The sequence below is a fragment of the Euleptes europaea genome, chromosome 2 (assembly GCF_029931775.1).
Source record: "Euleptes europaea isolate rEulEur1 chromosome 2, rEulEur1.hap1, whole genome shotgun sequence".
Classification (NCBI taxonomy): Eukaryota; Metazoa; Chordata; class Lepidosauria; order Squamata; family Sphaerodactylidae; genus Euleptes; species Euleptes europaea.
Window position 1 is genome coordinate 22,209,654 of NC_079313.1, and position 14,227 is coordinate 22,223,880.

The 14,227-nt window shown below is 48.4% G+C and overlaps 1 protein-coding gene across 1 annotated transcript in view; it reads left to right on the forward strand.

Moving 5' to 3' along the window:
- The window catches only part of LOC130473173 (centrosome-associated protein 350-like), a 105,243-nt gene that overhangs the window by 44,210 nt on the left and 46,806 nt on the right, over positions 1-14,227 (forward strand). The window contains 4 exon segments of the mRNA XM_056844702.1: positions 1,674-1,837; positions 2,546-2,656; positions 12,571-12,711; positions 13,668-13,804. Of these exon segments, the coding sequence (XP_056700680.1) occupies positions 1,674-1,837; positions 2,546-2,656; positions 12,571-12,711; positions 13,668-13,804 (553 nt within the window).

Below are 14,227 nucleotides of genomic sequence, written 5' to 3' on the forward strand. Positions count from 1 at the left end.
CTTAACCTAGTGCTCAATGCGCTTACCAAACCGCCGTTTGAACCCCTCCGAGAGGTTCCCTTAAAATACCTTAGCATGAAGGTATTATTCCTGATCTCCATCACCTCAGCATGACGTGTTTCCGAAATAAGGGCCCTGTCCATTCATAAGGGTCTATGCGTCTTCCATAAGGACAAGGTGGTTTTGATACCTGACCCCACCTTCACCCCAAAGGTCACAACTCACAAAGGTCACAATCCAGCTTCCATAGGTCACAAGAGATTAACTTGCCATCCTTTTGCCCAAGACCTTCCTGTCCCAAGGTATACGCTTGACCTACGTAGGGCAATACGTATCTTCATAGAACAGACGACCTTAGACAATCAGATTTCATGTTCATCAGGATTAACATGGGGAAAAGAATGTCGGTCGTGGCGATTAGTCGCACCCTCAGAGTTTACATCCAAGAGGCTTATAGGGCCTCCGGGGTTTCCTCCCCTGAGGGCATCACCGCTCATTCGTTACGCAGTGTAGCCACCACAGCGCCCTTTGACAGACAGGCCCCAGTAGAGGAAATTTGCCGTGCTGCCACATGGGCATCTGTCTCAACCTTTATTAAGCATTTCAGAGTCAATACGTGGGCCTCTGCTCAAGCGGCCTTTGGACGAAGGGTGTTACAGCAGGTGGCAGAGGAGCGTCCGTAACCCACCCAATTGGGAGCTCTTGTAAGTCCCACAGCTCAAGACGCCTGAGCCTCAGAGGAGAACGGAGCCTTGATTACTTACCATGAAGGCTCCTTCTCTCCTGAGGCGAAGGCGTCTTGCCCGCCCTAGGCATGTATTGTAATCTGAACCTTCTCGTCTCATTCAGAGACAGTGACCTGGTTAACATATCCCAGGGCTGCCAATTGCAGCTTCATGGGAAGTTGTTATATCTCCTTTGGTTATGTGTTCCATTGTTGATGTTATCAGTGTTTTTTCTTAATTGTTTTTTATCGAGCTAGTTTCATTCCTATCGTAATAGCTAGGCAAGACTGTAACTGAGGTTTTGCAGGCTATTTCCCACCAAGGGGAGACAGGAAGTTCAAAATTGGTCCTGCCTACCCTGATGATGCAAGGAAATAACCACAGCTCAAGACGCCTGAGCCTCAGGAGAGAAGGAGCCTTCACGGTAAGTAATCAAGGCTCCGTTCCATGGAGTCTATTCAATTAAAATCCTACACCCACCTCCAGGGTAAATGAACATGTGAGTTTCCCAGTATGGGACTGCACAGAAGCTGTGAAGATTTAAACAGCTGTTGCATTTGCCTGTAACTGTTTTCATTGAGTGGTTTTCCATGTAGGCATGCATCCTTCCCTCCTTTCCCCACTGTGGGCTCTCTGCTTTAGGCATCCTGGGATGCTCCGCAGCAGCAAAGGGAGAACTAAGACAAGGAGCGCTCCTGTTCCTTGGTCACATGCCTGTTATGACAGGAAAGGGCTGGTGCACGGCTGAGGATGGGAGGAGTGTTCCTTGCACTATCGAAAGCACTGGAAACCTTTAGAATTTTTGTCTCCATGGCTGGCCTGCACATGCATAGTCCCACTGTTTGCCCGGACTGAAGACCACTTAATGAACAACAGTTACAGGTAAGTGCTACCCTGTTTTTAGAATAAGGCAGCTTCTTAGGGTAACGTCATGTGCTTTTCTTACAGACTCCGTGCAGTGCTTCCCTGCTGGTCTCCAGCATCGAATATTAACAGAACTCAACTACTTAAGTACCATTGAGAAGTCTCTACAGCAGCTTTCGGGTTTGGAACAAGTGCAGGACATATCACTTGTACAACAGAAGATTGTTTCACTTGCTCAAGTACGAAAGGTAACAAAAGAAGTACTCCTCTCTGCTTTAAATTGTCTTTGCATTCTCTAAGAATCTCAGACATGAATTAAAAAAGTTTCTGCTGCTCTGAGGAAATGCCCCCTGAGTTCTAGTGAAATAATGTTGTCATATTCCCTTTAAATCCACAAAATGACCAGGTTCCTATATAAATGTTTTAAATAAATAAAATATAGATTATGCTAAAATAAATTCTGTTGAATGTTTTAAATTGGGTGATAGAGTCCACTTACTGTTGTTGGCAAGAAGATAACACAATACTTTTTTGTAAATTATTGTTCGTTTCTATGAGAGATCACTTTGGGGTCTACAGTTCCTTAAAACAAATCAGCCATGTTTTGCATAAATACCTGTCAGAGCTTCAGGGAGAAGGGAGTAATGGGACAAAATTCCAGGGGCAAGTCACATGATTTGTTTTTGTGTGATGTTTGGGTTAAGTCTGGGTGATGTGAGGAAGGGGGCCTAGAGAGTTTCTTTACCATGGGACTCCATGTTTTTTCTTGGCAGTGCTGATATCATTGTGATTAATCTAATTAAATAACACCTCAGATATTTCTGTATGATCAGAGAGGCAATTTTGAAGCTGGTAAAATATCAGCGTTAAAAGATGCTGAAGTAAGAGACATGCTTGACTATTTTTAACAGTATATCAGATTCCATGACTGAAGTGTTAATTTCTTTGCTGTTCAGGCCCAGCAAGAACAGCATGAGCGGGACTTGACTCTTCTGAAGCTCAAAGCAGAGCAAAAGGCTTTGGAAAGTCAGAGGCAATTGGAAGAGGCACGGCAGAAAGCAGCTCAGGTAATACAACCTTTCAAACAGTATGAAGAGTATGCAAGCAGAACCCGAATATTGTGCAGAAATCCATTAAAATGGATCCATGAGAATGGATTTCCTATGCAGAGCCTTTTATGTTACAGAACTGGAAAATGTGGACATGTGCTGAGTGTGTGGTGACCATTTCATGTCCAGGAAAAGTACTCACAGGCTGGGTGACTGCTGATTACAAAAGACAACCTGTTATTTCTTTCCAAACCCCTCTTTTGTTCAACCTGGACCCAGGGAAAAATCCATGAAAGCCAAAAGATGTTCCTTGTGTCTATGGGGAGGGGCATCTCTGCAAAAGTCCACTTGCCGCTTCTCCCCCTGGATATTTGGCCTCTGTTGCAGTAGCGACCTTGAAGCCAAGTGGTGGGAGTCCTTCAGAGGGCAGTTGGATTTGGTTGCCCTCCATCCATTTCACCCATCTCCCTCACTTTTTCTTTTAGTTCCTGGCTGCTGTACAGGGGCTGAGAGGGTGAGAGCAAAGCTGTCTTTTGAGCCCAATAATCCACTGCCTGGTTCCCCTGGGAGACTTCTGGGCTGTCCGGCTGGTGCTCAGGACAATGCACTATTGCCAGGAAAAAGTACAACCAAAGGACATCCATCAGTGTCTGAAGCAAGTGCTTCATTTATGAGAGGCTTGTCTGCTGCCTGTCAAAGCCTCAAAACCTGCGTTTATGCCAGTGACTTGCATGAGAGTGCACTACAAGGAGGTAAACGTCAGCTCCCTGTAGAAACTGGCAGGCTTTTGATGCGGGCAGGGGCTCTGCAGCTTGGGCAGAAGGATTCCTCCACAACTGCAAAGTGTCGGTGTAGAATTTCCCTTTTAAGAGAAAGGAGAGCCATCAGTTTCACAGGCAATGTCGCTGTTTGAGGATGGGTGGATTTTCCCACAGCTCTATGCCCACTCTGATTACATGGGGGGGTTGGTGCCCCCCCGGCCCCCACAGCCACTGCTTAGGGGAAGCGGAGCGCTCTTTCCCCCTTAGCCGTGGGCCCAGGTATGCACTGGAGGTTTTTCTCCAGATTTGGCGCTTTTGAGATGCACTTTTGAGATGCACTTTTTTTCAATCTGAGCCAAAAATTCCTTTGCACAGACTGAGCGCTCTCAAATTACAACCAGGAGACACGATCTCTGGAGGGGGCTGGGCAGATCCATTGCCACAGCTCAAGTTTGCACAGGAGAGAGTCACTGGGACCCTGTTGAGTGTCTCCGGGCTTGGTGGCCATCTGGAAGGCGGAGGGGCTGCTTGCCGAGACGTGCCCTGGGGGGGGGGTGCTAGGCCAGTTGCTTGCGTTGTGGGGTGGGAAGGGACAGGCAGTTGCCAGCCTCCAGGCTTCTGCCAACTGCCAACGGTCAGGCTGCTCTGCTTGGCTCTGGGGGCACTCCCTCCTCTAAATGCCCATGTTGACTACAGAGAACACCAAAGCAGGGCTTGTCCACCTTCCCCCCCATTTCTGCCTCAGGGAGTCCTTAATGTCACCGTGAAAAATGGCTGCAGCCAGAAGAGAGAGAGGCTTGGCGTTTTCTTTTACTCTCTCCTTCTCTCCAGCCTCCCCCCTCTCAGGTATGCAGAAGGCTGCCAGAAGCGGGCTCGAGTTGGCTGGCTTCTTTCTGGAGCGTTAAACATGTAGGGGAGAGAGAAAGTGCCTGCGGAGGTCTTTTTGTCTTTCCGCCTGCAGCTCCGAGAGGTTCCCTTCCCTCCCCCTCCTCTTCCTGGGTGGAAGAATCTGCTTTTTGCTGGGGCTTGGGAACTGACTTTAGAGTGTGGCGTAGGAGCAGCCTTCTTGGGCATGGTTGATGGCAGGGTCACCGCAGGCACGGGGTCCCTGATTGGCACGGGGACCGGTTGATCTGGCGCAGGAACTGTCGGCTGGGCTATTGGTTCGTGCTGGCTTGATAGATGTAAGGCGATGGGCATTCTTCCTTTACTCCTCCAGGTCCAAAGATGTTTTCATCTTCAGGGGCTGGCAGAGAGTGACAGTGTGGCTCTTGACCCTTAGGGGGTGTCACTAGATCGCATTTGATTGCCAGATGAGGTTTCCCTCTTCTTAACTCCCAAAAATGGGGAAAGATATGCTTTTACACTGGTTTTCCTTGCCCTGGACATAAAATGATTCCATGAGCTGTAAGAGCAGGCTGTCAGTTGACCCCTGCAGAGGCCATTTGGCACCTGTCTTAGCAATGTGGGACCATTCCTCTGATCTCTTTTAACCCCTTCCAGTTTTGCAGCATGCAGCCCACGGGGCCGGCTTGCTTACTGTGAGTACTCCCCATGTGGCTTCAACTAAAGAATTTTGTATTTCACTTCATCAACTGGGCGTCGCCTTATGCCCACCTGATGGGTCTGCATGCCTCCTTATCACATTTGAAGCCCTTTTCCCTCCTCCCTGTACGCTTCCCTCCCCGGGATGGGTAAGCAATGTGAGACGGTGTCCTTCAGTCACACACACAAGACACAAAAGGAAAAGGAGTTTAGGCAGGAGAGTAGGGGATCTCTCTTGCCCAAAAGTGAGGGGTTTGACACAACAGACACGACACTAAGTCCTGGTCAATGTAAGCCCTTGGCCCAATCTGAACCAGAAACCACATCAGAGACAGTCAGGTCCAAAGAAGTTGGTTTTTACTGGTCATATAGGTTAACAGAGCACAAAGAAAAGGTGACAGCAATGGAGCTTGCTGGCTTGCACTTGGTAATATAAAAGCATGAAAAAAGCAAGAGATTACAAAACACAAACAGCGCTGTGGTTCCCACAGCTTCAAAAGAGTTTAGGTATGCATAACAGTCCTTGAGTCTAGTCAGTGGGAAAACAAAACCAACTGAGACACAGGCCTGACATTCTGCCCCCCTTAAGGCCCCCCCCATCTTGCAAGGGGGATGGCTTGTCCGGGTAGGCTGTGTGAAAGGCGTTCACTAAGTGTGGGGCGGATACATCCTGTGCACGCACCCACTCGTCGTAGGCAGGGGGAAGTGTTTCCAGCGAATTAGGTATTGCAGGGACCCATGCCGTATACGTGAATCCAGGATCTTTGACACTTCAAAATGTTCTTCCCCCCCCCACCATCATGGGTTGCTCGGGAGGCGGTTCCGGGTGCCATTCCGAGGAGGCAACATGAGGCTTGAGGAGGCTGACATGGAAGACTGGGTGGATAAGTCTTAAGTTTTTAGGGAGAGTCAGTTCCACAGTGACAGGGTTAATGATCCGGGCAATGGGATACGGCCCTATGTACTTGGCACTGAGTTTGTGGCAAGGGCGAGTGGATCGCAGGTTTTTGGTGGAAAGATACACCAATTCACCAATTTAAAAGTCCTTGCTGGGAGAGCGATGCTTATCTGCTTGCGCTTTATATTAGAGCTTGGCTCTGTCTAGGTTGCTCACCAGCCAGGGCCATGTGGTGCAGAGAGCATGCGCCCAAGAGGCCACGTCAGGATCCCCCTCTCCCTCGGTTACTTCTACAGGGGCAATAGGACCGAAGTCCTGACCATACACAGCATAGAAAGGGCTGAATCCTGTAGATTGATGTACAGCATTATTGTAAGCATATTCTGCAAAAGGCAACAGTTCAACCCAATCATCTTGGTGGTAATTGACATAACAACGCAAATAACATTCCAGTACAGCATTGACATGTTCAGTTTGCCCATCTGTCTGGGGATGATAAGCACTAGACAAACCTTGCTCCACCCCCACCAACTTGAGAAAAGCTTTCCAAAATTTAGCCACGAAACTACTTCCGCGGTCGCAGATTATCTTGCGCGGGAAGGAATGTAGACGGAAAACATGTGACACAAAGAGGCGGGCCAACTTGGGGGCAGAGGGAATACCCGCACACGGAACCAAATGTACCTGTTTGGAAAATAAGTCAGTAATAACCCACAGTACAGTTTTGCCCCCACTAAGTGGGAGATCCGTCATGAAATCCATGGCAATCACCTCCCAGGGTTTGCTGGGAATTTCCAGCGGTTGTAGCAGTCCCGGGGGCTTGCCTTGAGACCGTTTGACCGTGGCACAAATAGGGCAGCTGCAAATGAAGGAGTCTACATCAGAACGCATCCCCCCCACCAAAACTGTCTGCGCAACAAGTGAAGGGTTTTCAGGAACCCAAAGTGCCCCGCAGTTTTAGCTCCATGGGCCAATTGCAGGACTTCTCTTCGAAGTATCTTAGGCACGTATAATTTTGAGTCTTTGTACCAACAACCACCTTGCTCAAGCAAACCTTGGGGTAGGGTCTGGGCAGTGCGTTCGGCTAAGCACTGAGCACGAAGGGAGTCCAGGAAGGAGTTGGAGAGGATCACTCCCCCTCCTCCCGCAGAAGAGGGTGGATCAGGAGCTGGTGGCGATTGAGGGGGGGGGACTGGTTGCTGCGGGGCGCCGGGTACAGGCGGCGGAAGGGGGGCCGGCGAGGGAGTCCGCTGTTAGTGTTGGATACTCTGTCGGCCACTGTGCGGTTTCCAGGCTGGGGCCGAGTTTGGGACCGGGTCTGCACGGCCAGTACGGGCAGGGCCCCTTTGTGCGCCGGGGTGAATAAAGAGTCTGTCGACCGATCAATTTTTACTGGGTATTGAGGCAACCTGGATAGGGCATCAGCAAGTACGTTTTGTTTCCCGGGCACATGTTTAAGAACAAAACGGAATTGAGCAAAGAAGTCTGCCCAACGCTGTTGTTTTGCGGACAGTTTATGGGTCCCCGTGAGGGCAGCTAGATTTTTGTGATCGGTCCAGACTTCGAAGGGGACCCTGGACCCCTCCAGGAATTGCCTCCACAGAGTAAGGGCATGATGGACGGCTGATGCCTCCTTCTCCCAAATGGGCCAGTTCAGTTGGGCATGCACAAACTTTTTCGAGAAGTAGGCACAGGGGTGAAGGAGACCGTCCGGTCCTCTCTGGAGAAGAGCCTCCCCCCCCATGGCTACATCGGACGCATCAAACTGTACAATAAACATTTGGTTTGGGTCCGGGTGCCGTAGTACAGGTTCAGAAGTGAAAAGCCGCTTGAGGGCTACAAAGGCGGATTGACATTGATCAGGCCAAAGTATTTTGGCAGTGGGCAACATTGCAGAAACCCCTTTACCCTTTGTTTTCAGGAGGTCAGTGATTGGCAACGCCACTTGAGCAAAGTTGGGAATGAAACCACGGTAGAAACTAGCAAAGCCCAGGAACTGCTGCACTTGTTTGCGGGTGGAGGGAGGAGTCCAGTCAAGTACCGATTGGACTTTAGCAGGGTCCATGCTAAGGCCACGATGAGAGATTATGTACCCCAAGAAAGTCACTTTTTCCTGGTGAAATTCGCATTTAGACAGCTTTGCATAGAGCTGGTGTTTACGCAGATGTTGCAAAACTTCTCTGACCAGAGCAACATGCTCTTCCATGGTTTTTGAATAAATGAGGATGTCATCCAGATAAACTACCACGCCGCGGTAAAGTAAATCATGGAGGATTTCGTTAATAAGTTGCATGAAGACCCCCGGGGCCCCTTTTAACCCGAAAGGCATCACAAGAAATTCATACATTCCAAAACAGCTAGAGATGGCGGTGAGGAGTTCGTCCCCCTCACAGATACGGACCCGATAATAAGCTTCCACTAAGTCTAATTTGGAGAAAACGCGTCCCTCTTGTAATTGTCCCAAAATGTCTGAAATCAACGGTATGGGGTAGGCGTTGGCTTGGGTAACTGCGTTAAGCTTTCGGAAGTCAATGCATAAACGTAGGTCACCCTCCTTTTTCCGGACAAAGAATGCAGGGGCTGAGTTGGGGGCGTTCGATTGCCGAATGAACCCTCGAGCAAGATTTTTATCCAAAAAGTCACGTAACACAGCGCGTTCGGAAACGCTCATAGGGTAAATCTTGCTCTTAGACAGTGTGCAGTCTTTTACCACCTCAGTTGCACAGTGTGGTACGGTGGGGGGGCAAAGCATCGCATTCTTTAATATCAAAAACATCTGCAAAGTCTCGGTATACTTCGGGCAAAGGTGTCGGCGATGAGGCATCGGAGGTTAAAGCTGGAGCGGGTGGAGGCACCACCGCGACTTCGAGTTGGTGTTGTTCACACTTGGGATTGGCAAAGGTTATAGTGTCAGCTTCCCAGTCTATATAGGGACTATGACCTTTGAGCCAATTAATCCCTAGAACAACTTCGAACCGGATGGGGGCTATGGTAAAGTCTATTTGCTCCCAGTGGGACCCGATACCCATCGCCACTCCCCGTGTGCGATGATCGACTGGTCCCCCCTTGAAATGGCTCCCATCCATCTGGGCGAATTGGACGGGAGCTGGTAGAGCCTCGGATTTGACCTTTAGGGCTGCAAACGTGGCCTCATTGATTAAAGTGCGGCCACAGCCGGAGTCTATAAGTGCCTTAACAGGTGATTGGGGACCCCCTTTATAGTGTTGTAACACTACGTCCACATAAACAGTGTTTTCAACTTCACTCACCATGACAGGAGCTTTGGGTTTAGCAGGAGATTCTGCGGGGGTCTGTGGAGACGCTCCACTCACCACAGACCGTATCCGTTTTTTGACAGGTCAAGAGGGGTTTCCAGGTTTAGAGCTGGAGAATTCCATTGATCATCCTCGTCAGAAGAAGGAGAGTTGTCCCCCATTGGGGCACTTGTAATCCGGGACCCTACGGGGTCGCTTGGTGCAGGAAGGTTAGCCGATTCCTCAACGTGAAGTGCAGAGGGTGTGGGTCGTCCCGGCGCTGTGCTGCGGGTGGCCGCGGTGCCTCTGCGTTGAGGTCTCCCTCGAGCTCGGGGTGGCATGTTGGGGCGAGTGGTCTCCGGGCACTGAGGACAAGCCGCTGCAAAGTGGCCCAATTCCCCGGAAACGAGGCAAGCCTCCCTCTGGAATCTTGCTTCGCGATCCAGAGGTGGCCGCGTAGGTTTTCGCAGGCTGGAAAGCGGCGCTTTCGATGGGGTTTTTTGGGTGCTTTTTTCTCTGTTCCATTGTCGGACCAGGGAAATGAAACGTCGGTGGCTTTCGACCTCCTCAGCTAGCAAAATCCAATCTTCCAGGGTCTCGGGATCACCCCGCATATACGACCAGTTCAGAATGTCAGGGTGTAAGGCTTCCTTGAAATAATGAATAAGGGGGCTTCCGGTGGTGCGCTGGGACGAGTACGACGTTCCCTCAGGTTGTCCTGGGGGAAATCCAAGTTTGCGCTAATTTAGGGGTGATATATGCACCCCAATCCGACCCTTGCAAGTGGGTCGGACAGCAGGAATTCCCTGCAGCCCGCAAACGCAGTTTGACCTCCCAAAGACTCTGAGGGAGCTTTTATAAGTCCCCCAGAGCTTTGGACGCCGGTCCTGCGAGGGCAATTAGGGAAAGAAATCGCCAAAACACAACTTTGGCAAAAGGCTCTACCCTCCACCACCTTAATACCAACATAAGGACTATTTTAAGAAAAGAACCTCACCTCTCGATGCCTAAGTGAGTACAAAGAACCCTTCGTCTTTTACTGGCATTACCGAATAACCGGGGGGTAGATGAAGATATTCCCAGTACCTCTGCTCCTCCCTTATTTCAATCGGGAAAGTTTGATTTGTAAATTCCATCAGGATTAGCGGCAGGAGCCTTATCAAATAGAGCAGCTTAAACCAAAACAAAGAGTTGGAAGGACGCTTAGATGATGGACTAAAATTTCCACCAATGAGAAGCAACTTTGAGGGAAGGGGAGGGTGAATTTCTTCCTGATTCTCTGGTGAAAAAGAATTTCCTGCCACGTTAGCAGCAAGGGATTCATCAGACCGGAAGCCCCTCCATACCACCCTCTCTATCATCTGAGTCATAACAACAGGAAACAAGTCGTAGGACCGGATACGCGTCGCACTTGAGTAACACAGAAACAATTCCTGAAGGAAACAACCATCGAGATGAGGCGGTAGAAGGTCCACGGCAAATTCAACTTCCGGAATACTTCCTGGTAGATCCGACCTAGAGCGTCCAGTAAAACTCGTTGGTATTTCAAAACTTTACTAAGCTGTTTTAAAGCCAAATTTGGCTCTTTTCAACCCGAAAAAATTATTAAGCTGATCATTGAATTACCCTCTATTAATCACCAATTGGAGGGCCCTGTCTGAGGACATTATTTTTACCAGCTTTTTTCCAATGTAAATGTCTGGAACTCGGCCCCGTTCTGGCTCACTGCATAGCCCTGCCTATACTAAACTGAAGGAGTCAGCACAAGTTTCAGCTATGGATAAGAAATTACAGGACATGTTAGCCAAACAAACAGAGGCAACAACCAAGCAGTTTGAACAGATGTCTACACAGATGGCACAGCTAACTTCTGTGATGACAAATCTTGGCCAAGCATCTCAAGCTATTAACCACAAATTGGATGTGGTAACAGGAGACCTTAAAGAAGTTGGTTTTTACTGGTCATATAGGTTAACAGAGCACAAAGAAAAGGTGACAGCAATGGAGCTTGCTGGCTTGCACTTGGTAATATAAAAGCATGAAAAAAGCAAGAGATTACAAAACACAAACAGCGCTGTGGTTCCCACAGCTTCAAAAGAATTTTTTTATGCATAACAGTCCTTGAGTCTGGTCAGTGGGAAAACGAAACCAACTGAGACACAGGCCTGACAGTCAACTCCATCTCCGGAGGATGAAAACACAGTCCAAAGCCCATTCAGAACATCACTATGTAAGACAGTGCATACCATTCAGCCGTCTCTCACACATACACATGGATTCCCACCCCCTTTTCTTCCCCCTGTTCTCAAGTTCCACCATACTCACCGGGAATCTCAGGTGTGATGTCCCTGGGCGTGTGGTGGATCCAACCTCCTTGGGCAGGCATTCAGTAGCGTTCCTCCAGGTCTGCCTCTCTGGGGAAAGACTGGGTTCCCCCCAACAAAGGAGTTGAGTTAGCACTGGGAATCAGAATTCCCCGTCAAGGTTTCTCCGGGGATCTGGGGCCTGAAAGCTGACGGCTCTAAGCTCGAGTGTCTCCCGACAGGATGTTTAGGGCAGAGCCCTCAGGCCTGCTGTCCCTGTTCCGGGGCTCCAATGATGTGCTCCCCCCATTCTCATAGAGTCCAATGAAAGCAATGAGGGCAGGAGGTTGGTTTGATTACAACTTGCTTCATTGGCCAAGAAGTCATAACTGGGTGAGCTAGGATACAAACAGCTCTGCTATCCTGTCACCCCGAGGCAGGGCAAATGCAAGAGGTTTTATAGATGTTTGACATTCCAATACAACAATGATACATTTTCTTAACATCCGATTTTAGCTTGTCAATGCAACGTCATTAGTTTCTTCAGCGCGTGCACGAGCCTTGCTACATTAATGAATGGAGCCTATCTTATTGAGCAGTTCAGAGTGTTCCCTTGCAGGGCGAAGGGAAAGTATCAAAAAGGAGGATTTTACCAGCCTTTGGAATGTGTGTGCGTGTGTGCTTGGTGCTGACTTGAAGTGTATGCAAGAGAAAGGAAAGGGGGGCCACTGGGAAGCCGCTTCTGTGGTTTTGCTTGTAAGCAGCTTATGCGTGTAGCTTGCGTGTATGTCTGAATGTGATGCAGGTATGATTACTCAGGCACAACACTGAAGCCTTTCGTTTAGGCCTGAATCTTTGCAGTTTTGCACTATTGCCCTATGGGAGGAATTTCCTAATTTTGTATTTCTCCTCCCACGGTTCCTTGCAGGGCCCCAGCTTGTAAAAACAGTGTTGTCTTGCAAGCACTTCTGTGTGATGCTCTTCTATTGCTCCTGTTCTTTGCTTTGTGTCCCAGCAATGTGCATTAATTTGTTTGAGTGTTCTCCGCTATACTGGATCCTGCTCCCATATAGGGGGTTGGACTCCCTCTTCAGGTTTCTCTGAATCAGGTAATTCTAAATGAATGAAAACAAATAATGTTTAAAAGATGGATGGATCTCTCTCTCTGTAGGCCCACGCAGAATCACTACAGCAGCTGGTGCAATCCCGAGAAGACTCAGTAGAGGCTGTCCAGGAGACTATGTGTAAAATTGCAGCTCAGCAGATAGAGGCAGCTCTTCTCACCACAGATGCTGCTCAGGAGATTTGCAAGGTGAGATTCTGAGTGAAGTCCTTGGCAAGCATTGCTGTGTCTTAAAATTGCTTTATCCTTAAGATCCACTGGCTTATGGCAATCCAATGTTTTGCAGAGCTTTCTCCTTGCTCCTGCAAGATGGAAAAAGAAAGTCTGTTCCCTATTTGAGAGGGGAAATGAAGTGAGACACTTTCCCAAATGATTAAATGTACTGCTGTTTGATGAGGTGGGCAGTACCCTACCTAAAGGTGGAAGAAGTTCCTCCAGCCTAAGGAACCTTCCTCCAACTTAACTGGCTCTACTTTCAATGGAAGAGCTGGTTAAATTGGATGAAGTCTCCCTATGCTGGAGGAAAGGTTCAGATTTTGTTTAATAGAGTGGTAAGTATTGATGGCAGGAGCCCCATGGTGCAGAGTGGTAAGCTGCAGTACTGCAGTCCAAGCTCTGCTCACGACCTGAGTTCGATCCCAACGGAAGTTGGTTTCAGGTAGCCGGCTCAAGGTTGACTCAGCCTTCCATCCTTCCGAGGTCGGTAAAATGAGTACCCAGCTTGCTGGGAGTAAAGGGAAGATGACTGGGGAAGGCACTGGCAAACCACCCCGTAAACAAAGTCTGCCTAGAAAACATCGGGATGTGATATCACCCCATGGGTCAGGAATGACCTGGTGCTTGCACAGGGGACCTTTACCTTTTAAGTATTGATGTGTCTGGGACACAGTGTGCCTAAAATAGATAGTTAAAAACAATATTAGTCCAGGCAGCCTGAAGAGTTCTGTCTAACATGAGAGGGATTGTCCACTCATTCCCCAATGGAGGTTTTGTGGGCTGGAAAGAGAGCCTTTCACTAGATAGAATTAGAAGCCTATCACTTGGTAGAATTAAAAATGGTTATCTGGTAACCTCTCAGAAGGCTGATTCGTGAGATGTAGTTTGATGTTTGTGAAATTTATTTCTCACTATACCCCTTTATTCAGCTGGCAGAGATAGCATGTGCCCAGAACCCAGATGCTGTCACTATCTCTGCAAATCCAGTTCCATTGCTATTGGACCAAAAGCGGGAACACCATTCAACATCCATAAAGAAAATAAAAGTTTGTTCTGATAAAAGCAGGTATTTTAATGGAACTTTTAAATTCCAAAGATAGAATATGGCGGTTGTTTTCTCAGTTGATAAGAAAAAGCAATGAGTGATTTTTTAAAGTTGCTTTTGCAATAGTTGTCCTTTTGATGGATTGGTTCTAGGCCTCAGGGAAGACATCACCTGTCAGACATCCACTTGTCTCCTTCTTCTTCAGACTGTAGAGGGAAACTACCATTGCCTCTTGCTTCTCATGTTTTGCTACAAGTAGTTGCAGTCTAGCAAGCAATGTCACCTTCCCTTACATCTTTTTTCTTTGCAGACTTCCATGTTAACATGGAAAGCTGTGGTGAAATTCAGATTTTTTTCTATTAGATCAGGACTTTCCCTGATCTTTTAAAGTGGGCTGAGCTTGACCCTTTTGTGTCCTCTTGGACAAAGATAGTAGACGAAAGA